This window comes from Salvia hispanica, chromosome 4, assembly GCF_023119035.1.
Source record: "Salvia hispanica cultivar TCC Black 2014 chromosome 4, UniMelb_Shisp_WGS_1.0, whole genome shotgun sequence".
In the NCBI taxonomy this organism is placed as follows: Eukaryota; Viridiplantae; Streptophyta; class Magnoliopsida; order Lamiales; family Lamiaceae; genus Salvia; species Salvia hispanica.
In genome coordinates, this window is record NC_062968.1 from 25,488,050 (window position 1) to 25,498,764 (window position 10,715).

General features: G+C 38.2%; 2 protein-coding genes across 3 annotated transcripts; both read right to left on the bottom strand.

Annotated features, from left to right (window-relative positions):
* Positions 1–13: 13 nt before the first annotated feature.
* On the bottom strand, positions 14–2,115 carry LOC125219482. The gene is made up of 3 exons (XM_048121461.1): positions 1,544–2,115; positions 955–1,470; positions 14–681 (listed from the first exon to the last, which is right to left on the bottom strand). Exons 1-3 carry the CDS (start codon positions 1,596–1,598, stop codon positions 92–94), a joined length of 1,161 nt encoding a protein of 386 aa, XP_047977418.1. The 5' UTR covers positions 1,599–2,115; the 3' UTR covers positions 14–91.
* A 323-nt stretch (positions 2,116–2,438) lies between these two features.
* LOC125219483 (nonsense-mediated mRNA decay factor SMG9-like) lies at positions 2,439–5,735 on the bottom strand. 2 transcript variants are annotated; one of them, XM_048121462.1, is made up of 7 exons: positions 5,456–5,735; positions 5,283–5,391; positions 4,410–4,525; positions 4,193–4,312; positions 3,948–4,037; positions 2,903–3,265; positions 2,439–2,815 (listed from the first exon to the last, which is right to left on the bottom strand). In XM_048121462.1, exons 1-7 carry the CDS (start codon positions 5,654–5,656, stop codon positions 2,663–2,665), a joined length of 1,152 nt encoding a protein of 383 aa, XP_047977419.1. In that variant the 5' UTR covers positions 5,657–5,735; the 3' UTR covers positions 2,439–2,662. The 2 variants fall into 2 exon arrangements, with proteins under 2 accessions (XP_047977419.1, XP_047977422.1); XM_048121465.1 differs by having other exon boundaries at positions 2,903–3,262; positions 5,456–5,734.
* Positions 5,736–10,715: the final 4,980 nt, after the last annotated feature.

Here is a 10,715-nt window from a genome sequence, read left to right on the forward strand (position 1 = left end):
CTCAGTTGTTCTCTTCCGAGTTCCGTCCAAATGTACAATACATTGGTAAGCAATACAAAACGATGAAAACACTCTGGGAACTAATATCTGGCTATATTAGCTTGCCTAATTTCAGAACTGTTGCAAGTAGCACAGTCATTAGGAAGGAAAATTGCATATATGTTTTGTGCCCACTAGAAACTTTTAGAACTACACCATCAACGACAGGGCCACAGAATACACCATCGTCTCTCTGTGTAGTTGTGTAGCTATGGAAGCTTATTGAGGTTGGACTTGGCCCAGCACCCTTGAATGTCATTGCATATTTCTTGGCTGAACCAGTCCCGTTGCTCTGGATTGTGAAATTCTGCGCTGATGATCCTGCTGCAACCCCTACTACAAGAACTCCTGAGCAAGAGTCGTTTGCATCTCCCAGCATGAATTCCAAGTTGTAATCTGATCCTTGGTCGAGTTGTTTAGCTGTTTGCACCCCTGCAGAGACTCCTGATACGATCTCAACAGCAGCCTTTCCTTCTGGGACAAAGAAGTTTTTTGCGTCTATGTATTTAACAGTTCCTGTTACAGTCCATTGCTGCAGAGCAGATTCAATCAGACTTGGTTCTGAATCCAATAGAACTCCATCATTGGGAAAATCTGGGAAAGCTGGCCCTAGCTCAAATCCACCATTTGGCAGCAGATTATCTGTGACGACCCAACAAAAGTAAGTTTTGGCCGAGTAGAAGCATAATATTAAAATATGCATCTTTCTTGGTATCATAATGTTCTTGAGTTCTTGACTAGCTACAGTGTGTGTGTGTTGTCTGCATATTATCAATTGAATAGTGCAAAACTACCACTCAACCTGACCCGATTGCAGCTTTTATTTACTGTGTGTTTGTGTTTGTGTATGTGTAAGATTTTATGTTGCTCATCAAAGTGAAGTAAATCAGGAATACAAGATAGAGAGCTGCATACCATCCCCTTGCTTGAGTGATCCCACAGTGCTCAACATAACCGCGTCGACAACAGGCCAACACGTGGATTCGGGTTCTGCATCAATATCCTGACTTTCTATAACCAAGTTTACAGACTCTCCACCTCCCCAGCTCCCCAAATGATACCCGTAAACCTCCCACGATTCTTTCCCATACTTCAGCGTCAACGAAAACTGAGCAGAGCTATCCGGCGCGGAAACCACAAGGCTTGCGTTGGCAGTGCAGTTCTTCTGAGCCCTCCTCCCCAAAGTGAACGTTAAAAGGTACTGCATTTCCTCCCCATTAGCCACAAAAGTTTGGTTGATCTTGCCATCTTCCTGCAGCAGTATAGCATGCCCGTTTCTCGGCAGCGACAGCTCACCTCCAGCCGTGACATACTGCACTGCGCCGTCGTGTGTCCACCCCGGGATGCTACTGCCGTTCAGTTGAAAGAATGCAGAGGATGTTTCGTTCCAGTCAGTTGGTGGGAGTTCGAAATCCGAATTCTGCAGAGTATCTGAAGGAGAAGAAACAAAACAATGGTGAGTTAAGTGATTGAATTGGTTTGATTAATGAGAAGTTTTTTTTACCTGCTGAAGCTAAAGCAAACCATAAGCATGTGATGAAAATATTCCTTATCTTCATCTGAATTCTCTCTCTCTCTAGACTTGATGTTGTCTCTCTAAATATAAGAAGATGGAAGGCTCTTTCCCTGAGTTATTTTGACTTAATCAACAGTTGACAAGTTGGGAAGAATGCTATGAACAGGCTGTTTGGAACAACTTCATGAGAGGTACGTGTAAATGTGATAATACAACTATGAAAGGGCCTTTTCTTTAAAATTTAAACCAATCAAAATGGAGTATAATATTAACATGTTTTCCCCACCTATACTTTCAATTATTGCAATTATTTTACTATCGCCTTTTTGATATGTTTACTTTGCATTCTCATTTTTACCCCCGACATAGATGAGATCTAATGTCGGTTACAAGGTTAGGAAGGTCAAACTGCTGTTATATTGTAGGCATCCATTTGATAAGGGTAAAAAGTCCATTTAAAATTTTATGTATTTAGAGGGGACTTACAAAATTGATTCAAACCGGAACCACCAAAAACCCAAATTTTTTATCCATTGGACCTTTGTCGAGCCAAGAAAGCTTTACGAGTCGATGATTAGTGGTCGGCACGGTTAATTAAATTGTTGATTCCTTATGTGTGACTTATTTTTCTTAATTGTTATTGTACTTAACTCACAAAATAATACTGTATAAAATTTTATAATACTTCTATAAGAAATATCGTTGTAAGGACATAATGTACCTAAAAGAGAGGAAGAATAGTTGACTTCGCCTACGGTGTATTTTTAATTGCACAGACAATTACATACTCGAATTTGATATATAGCATGAATTTTCTAACCACTAGGCTTCAATTTCTTTTTTTTTAGCTAAAATATGTAACAATACAATGTGCAAGGGTACAGAAATCAACTACTAATAATAACTAAAAGTACTCATTTTGATATATACTACAGCACCAGTTACATCTAAATAACCCGAATTTTAATCATACGTATGAAAAATGGCTCATAATATCGCTATTATACAGAAATAACCCAATTTATCAAACTTCAGTCTAGTATAAAAAATATGGAGAAAATTGATATGAAAAGTCGTGACTAATGCTTGATTTAATACGACAGAGAGCTATTTCCTATATAAACCAGATGTTTGAAGCGTAGCGCAATAATCTGCAATAGTTGGAGAATTCTTGATCAGCTCCCATACCTTGCCGGAGTTCTTCAGCCACTCACGCTCTGAAACCGTCCGTGAAAACGACGACGTGGTCATCGACAACACCTGAAAATTGGTTCATGGCCATAAGCAATCCCACATCTTCACACAAATGCACACAGAGTGAGAGAGGGGGAGAGAGGGAGAGGAGACCTGATCCCTCACTTTCCAAAGGGCAGATGCATAGCTTTCGTAGAGCGGCCTAGACGAGCCATCTTTACCCTTGGCCGGGACAAGAAACAGTTTCTTGTCCTGAGCGCCTCTCGCTGCATCTTGGCCTTCACTCACAGACCGGGACGTGCCAAAGCACTGTGCGAGGGCTTTCTGCAGCGCCTGAGAGTTCTGTGGAGTGTTGTCGTGGTCGCGGACCCTCGTGTGCACAAAAATGGGAGCAGCCATGTATTCGTCTCCGCTCTCCACCAGAGGCTTGTTAGCAGCTTCTTTGTCGGAGCTCTGTGGATGAGACAGAGTCGTGGAAGACGGATCGGGTATGCCGTGTTTTAATAGATTCACCTGCTTGAAAGGCAATAGTATGAGAAATATAAGGGGACGTTTACTTTGAATCATGGATAAGATTGATAAATACGATACGTTCAAATATAAGGATGTCAGTGCAGCCACAAAACTCGTGGGCTGATCCAATTAGTCCGCAACCAGAGGAGAGGTTACCCGGGAATCGATGAGTTGGCCCGATTGACATCCCCAATAGAGTATCGAAATGATCAAACAAAATCAAAACTTGTTGGATCTATCAATGTATATGGTGGATTATGGATTACCCTATCTTATTCTAAGAATCAAACTTTCACCCAATTTCGGTTCTTCTCATGAACGGAAAAACTTGCCTCCAAATACACGAACATTAAATAGCTCAAATTTTTCACATGGTTGTCAATTTCCAATGAATTGATGTCATTGTGGCTAGCTGGATCGACGCAGACACCAAATTACGTTGTTTAGAGTAAGAATTGGTAGTTCACGTGCAAAACCAGAATTGGGCGAAATTCGTAAGTTTAGGCGCAGTGCTGTTACCATATTCTAAATAAGCTATTGCCCAAAATAAACACCATATAACCCTGTCTCTTAATGGCTCGTACACATATACTAATTCCGATTAAAAACAAAGAATTCAAACAGATATTGATAATCACTTTAATCAAGAAAAAAAATGAAGAATAGTATAAAAAAAGGTGGGTACCGTCATCATCAAGCGCCACATGCTGGCATCGTGAACTCCCTCAGATACCACGATGATAATATGACAAACAGATGCAAGCAGAACGCCAAGCTAGAATGAGTCCTTGCAGCACAGATAGAAAAAACACTAGCTCCATCAATGATTTCGTACGAACCTTAATTGCTTCATTATAGGCTTAGAACTACGAGGAAAGGCATAGACGAAGAAGCTCAACTCTAATAGTCATGTTTTTGGAAGGCAGTTACCTGTATGCTCATCATCTCATGAGCTAGCTCTGCAGATAATGATTCGCCACTTATTACTGAGATTGTGGATGACCCATCGGGCCTAATCATCTCTGCTAAAACCGAGGGACTAAATACGGGCTGCATATCATAAACGAAGGGGCTATTCACAACTCATTCCTACAAAGTACAAACTACACGTATCCCGTTTGCAATAAATTTTAACATGTGAAATAACCTGTGTATCGAGAAGTATGATCCTTTCGGAGGAGACCCTGGGCTCGATTCCTACCGTTAAATGCCTAGCCATCACCCTTGTTTCCTCCGATTCCACGCCAAAAGGAGGCAGCATACCTGCCACAATCTCCAATATCAGCCATCTCTATTAATGTTCATAGCCGATTTTACTGTTTGTAAGCAATCAACGACCAAACGCCTCCAAAACAACCAAAAACAAAGGAAACGCTACATTTGAAACCATAAAATATAATCTTTACGCCATAGTTAACAAATCATGCCACAATCACCAATTCTCAACCATTTTTCGCTGCGCATAAAGAATTTTACTCTACATAAAAGAATGCTTCCCTAACACTTCAAACGAAACTACGTAACCAAAACAAAACGAAAGCCATAAATCTAAACTCTGCAACATAATATTAGAATATGACATCACACTATATAACGCCAGCAACGATCTCTAACTACTCAGCCAGTCAGCCATCTTTCTTACTGTCCTAAACTACTTACGACCGAACACCCCTCGAACTAAAAGAACACTACAAAAATTTCTACATTCGAAACTATCCATAACCTACACAATTGACTATTTTTATCTTCGATACTTGGATTTCCACGATCCTAACCGTTCAATGGGATATAAGTCAAGTAAAGTCAGCTCAAATTATAGAAATTCAGTGAGAATACATAAAGCTAAAGTATTACTAGCAATTACAAATTACCCTAAAATTGATTTTTTATTTTTTTTTAATAAAAAGAGGATGGATAATGGTTCACCATCTACCCGAGATGACTCGAACCCTGAGAAACTAAGTTGCGTTTCATCAATCACCAAAAATTGAATCTTGAAGAGTTGTAAAAAGGCAGATACCTGGCGAGGAAGAATCAAAGCCATAAATTTCATTCAAAATGGTTGATTTCCCCACACCCGGTGGGCCAATCACACCCACCACGGTAAACTCAGTGTTGTCCGTCAAAAACTGCACAATGCCATATTTTCAGTAAAATAAGCTGAAAAGGGAAATCCAATTTGATGCTACTGACCGGTAGAAATCGATCAATCTGAAAATCCCAGGAATCGGAGAGGAGATTCAGAGACCCAACGGAGGGGAGGCGAGAGCGCAGCGCCGCGCCGTCCTCCTCGGCTCCGCCGCCTCGATTGAATTTTCCGGCGGCGACAAGGCCGGGCTTTGCTAGCAGTATTTTGGGGGCTGTGTTAGGGTTCCCAACGCCGCTTCCTGCCATTATCGAAGCTGCGATTTGATAGTTCTGACAGTGAGAAGTGGTGGGAGATTCGGATTCTGGATTTGGGCAATTGTTTTAAGGTTTTATTGAGGTACACTCAATTAAATATTTTTATTATAAATTTGTAGCAAAAAATAACAAGAAAACAAAACAAAATAGAAAAAAATTCAAATATTTATTTTCCTAGCACAAAATTTGTGTTAAACTCTGTTTTTAATTATAATAATATTTCTTGGTGCGATTTAAATTGAGATATATATTCTGTTGATCATCGGTTGAGATATATAGTTGAATGATGTTTTTAAATATATTAATTCTAATGTTTTACAGCTTAACATAGCTTTTTAATTAAATAATTTGTTCAAATTTACTGCTGATAATCGGTTGAGATACACCACGAGTATATTATTATTATATATACCACAAATCGTTTAAAATATTGCAATACAAATATTTAGTTTGCTAATATTGAGAAAATATTCAGTGGTACAAGAATACCACATGGATATATGATGTGGTATGTTCTTTCAATAATATTTTAATAAATAGAGTGAACTATAAAATTGACTCCTACGTATGACAAGCCGAACGCTTGAGGTATCCATGTTTAAAAAAATGCATGGTAAGACTCTACGTATGAGTATAATATAATTTCAGACCCCTTTTCACTATTTTAAGACTTTTATACCCTTTTCCCTCACTTTTAACCTTAAATGTAAATCCAAGGATGTTTTAGTCTTACTCATTTTTACTATGTTTATTTTATATTAAAATATGATAAATTTGCATATTCCATAGTCATAAATATACATATATATACACATTCACGTCTTTATTTCTCTATGCACTTAAATATTTCACATCAATTTAAAAAATGATTATTGCTGCTATTGTGTAGAAATAAATTTTAAAAAGTCTAATCACCAATTTATATGATAGGATTTACTTTTATTATTTATTGTTAGCATTGCACATAATTGATGGTATTTTTTTCAAACAACCACTGCTCTCTCTCTTTTTTTCTCTACCATCTTTAATTGGAGTGGAATTACCATATTACCCCTGCTCTTCCTCCATTGCAAGATGGTCTCATGTTGAAAAACTGTAAAAGACAAAAAGGGGAGAAATCTACTGCTTTTTTCCAACTAAAATGAATGTTGACAGAGCACTCTCAAGAAAGAGATAAACTTTCAAGATTGAAAATTGTTCACTAAATTTTGATTATATATGGTGAATCTCACAACTTACAAAACAATTAGTACTACTAGTGTTAAATTTACTATGTTCCATAGTAATATATACTAGTGGTATTGTGTATATATTCTACGAGAAGTGGAGATGGTCAGTATGTTCGTCTTATGCACGTAGTATGTTGTTTAATAGTACACGTTTTTATAAGTTGTGTGCTTGATCAAAAATTGACCAAATTTTTTGGGTTTTATGACATTTTGCAAGTTTATATGCCAAGGTTATGATTAATATGTGGAGTAGGTTTTCATTTGGAAAGTTTTGTTATAAAAGACATAATTAAATGTTTTTTTATTGATGTTTATTGAGATTGGAATAAATTCAAGAAAAAGAATAACAATTATTATGAGACGGAGGGAGTAATAAATAGTTAAAGTAGAGAAATAGTAAAGTAAGAGAGAGAATAATGTAAATAAGATTTTCTCTATCTTATTCTCTCTCTTATTTTACTATTTCTCAACTTTAACTATTTATTATCATTTTTACAAAACGAGTGCAGAAAATTAAATGTGGCAGTTAATGCGGGACGGAGGTAGTAGTAGTTGTATGTGTCAACTTCTCTATCCAAATTGGAGGAGTCTAAATTTTATATGACGGGAACAACCCCGTGTACAGAATGAATACAGATTATGTCAGCTCAGCTTTCTGTAAATCTTGTCCAAAGAATATGATATTTTGTGATAACCTTCTTCTTACAGAACCACATTCACCCTCGTTGATATCTTTGACTATCCTCTCTTAATTGCAACGATCGAGCGGATCTGTGCAAAGATTCAATTTAGGACTCCTCCAATCACCAAGATGACCAGTGGCACTCTCCTCACCTTTGGGCTACAACGTTCACCACCTCTTCTAGCTCTGCATCACAATCTTCAAGCTTGCCGAAAACTTGCAATAGGGAAGAACTCTCCTCTTGGCTTAGACCACCCAATGGTGGGGCTTCATGTGAATGTTAGCTCCGGCAGCAACATCATAATCACCAGTTATCAACAAGACTTTGCCCTTTTCCTTGGGCAAAATTTCTTTCATCTGATCCCATTCTTCGAGCCTCCCAACATCGTCGATGACTAGCAAGAAGCTTGTATTCTCCAAGCTTTCGACCAGGTAATTCTCTTCTTCGGGACACGTTGCTTCTCCTTCACCGGTTATATTCTTTTGAGGATGGAATGAAGAGCCTCCACTCTATTGAAACTGTCAGTGACATCAATCCAAAAGCGGAATTTGAATTATGAGACAACCTTTTCATGCTCAAAAGTCTTCCAGGCAAATGTTGTCTTCCCGATACTAGGCGTACACGTGACGGTGCTGACGTCAAACCCATCCTTCTCATCCGAGAGCTTGTTTATAATCTCATTTTCCTCTTAAAAGCATATAATATTTTTGACAAAGTTCCATGGGGGCGGAGCTTCCTGTTAACAAAGAGAAAGAAAGGTTGGTTGCTGATCAACATTTCAGTAGTACTAATATAATGAATAATGATGTATAGCGTATATCATGACTAAGATATGAATCAAGTTCTTGCCTTTTTGAAATTCTATTTTTGAAATACATAGTACATATGATGTAGTTCGAATGTAGAAATCGGGCTAAAACCATCGGTGTCAAAATGACTTGAAGTTCGCACGGTGCATGCGAATCGGCATTTGGAATCGAAATTCGCACGTCGTCAGAATGACTTGAAATTCGCACGGTGCATATGATGGATTTTGGTCATCTGACATCGTTTAGGGGGTGAAATCGATATTTTACTGTTTTGGTTTTTAGCACTCTTATATGGCCAAAAAGTAAATATGACAGTTAATGCGGGAGGGAGTTAATGCGGGAGGGAGGTAGTAGTAGTTGTATGTGTCAACTTCTCTATCCAAATTGGAGAACAACCCCGTGTATAGAAAACAGATTCTGTCGGCTCAGCTTTCTGTAAAACTTGTCCAAAGAATCTGATATTTTGTGATAACCTTCTTCTTGCATGACCTCATTCACCCTCGTTGATATCTTTGACTATCCTCTCTTAATTGCAACGATCGAGCGGATCTGTGCAAAGATTTTTTTTAGGACTCCTCCAATCACCAAGATGACCAGTGGCACTCCTCCTCACCTTTGGACTACAACGTTCACCACCTCTTCTAGCTCTGCATCACAATCTTCAAGCTTGCCGAAAACTTGCAATTTCAATAGGGAAGAACTCTCCTCTTGGCTTAGACCACCCAATGGTTGGGCTTTATGTGAATGTTAGCTCCGGCAGCAACATCATAATAGCCGGTAAGCAACAAGACTTTGCCCTTTTCCTTGGGCAAAATTTCTTTCATTTGATCCCATTCTTCGAGCCTCCCAACATCGTCGATGACTAGCAAGAAGCTTGTATTCTCCAAGCTCTTGTGAACTAATTCGACCAGGTAATTCTCATCTTTGGGACACGTTGCTTCTCCTTCGCCGGTTATTTTCTTGAGGATGGAATGAAGAGCCTCCACTCTATTGAAATTGTCAGTGACATCAATCCAAAAGCGGAATTTGAATTCTGAGGCAAACTTTTCATGCTCAAAAGCCTTCCGGGCAAAAGTTGTCTTCCCGATACCAGGCATACTTGTGATGCTGATGACGTCAAGCCCGTACTTCTCATCCAAGAGCTTGTTTATAATCTCATATTCCTCTTGAAAGCATACAGTGTTTTTGACAAAGCCTTATGGGGATGGAGCTTCCTATTAACCAAGAGAAAATAAGGTTGGTTGCTTATTAACATTTCAATAGTAGTAATATAATGAATAATGATGTGCATTACAACAACAAACTTATGAGTAGTGTAGTAGAGTATATATATCATGATTAAGATATGAATCAAGTTCCTGCCATTTTGGAATTATGTTTTTTGAAATGCATACAATGTACATAGGCTAATTTCAATCAATCCATAGTTTTAGTTTTTAGCACTCTTATATGGAGTATTTGACATTCACTTGGGTTGATAATTGTAATTAAATGCTACGATGTGATACTACTCTTACTGGATTTAGCACAAATGCTATTATTCTATGAAAGGAAGGAAGGTTAAGGTAGTGCGAGTTACCTAAGGCAGGCAAGGCAAGAATATTATTGTATCAGCCAAACACATTGTCATCCTCAATAATCCAGTAAAAAATAGGGGGAAAATGTGTAGTAGTGAAAACAAGGGAAATTAAACCTTGTTCACGGGGACGACGGGGATCTGCGAGCTGGTACCGGGTGTATGTTGGATTTCCTAGCTCCTCTGCCCTATCATGTCTGCAACTGGCTGTATTTGCTGCCTAAACATCATAATTTCTTGTTCCATTTTAGTGGCAAAAGATAAACAATTCGGTGAAAGTTACCGATACAAACTCTTTCTTTGCAAGCCAAAACTCAATAGCATCTTGCACTTGATAAATGAGATCCAACTTCTCAAAGTATTGATCCTGCTTAAGGAACTCCTCAAACTCTTCTCTAGCTCCACGTTTCAAATCTCTGTATTCATTCAACTCCTCCAATAATTCTAGAAGTGTCGCACCTACAGCAGCTCCCAAGACATCTTCCATGATTAATATTTGAAGTTATGTATGGCATGAATCATTGTTTCTTTCAATTAGTATCGGACATTCTTCTTCTGCTTTTACTTGCTCCTACTGTTACGTACTCTTTATTTTCCTAATGTAACCTGATTTTATATTTCTCAACAGAAGCAACAGACACTATAAATGTGTATAAATCATTATAAAGCTGTCTTGACTCATCAATTTGTAAAACAATTAACATATTTAGACTAATAGTGTAGTATATCAATAAATTATCATGTATTTGGCTT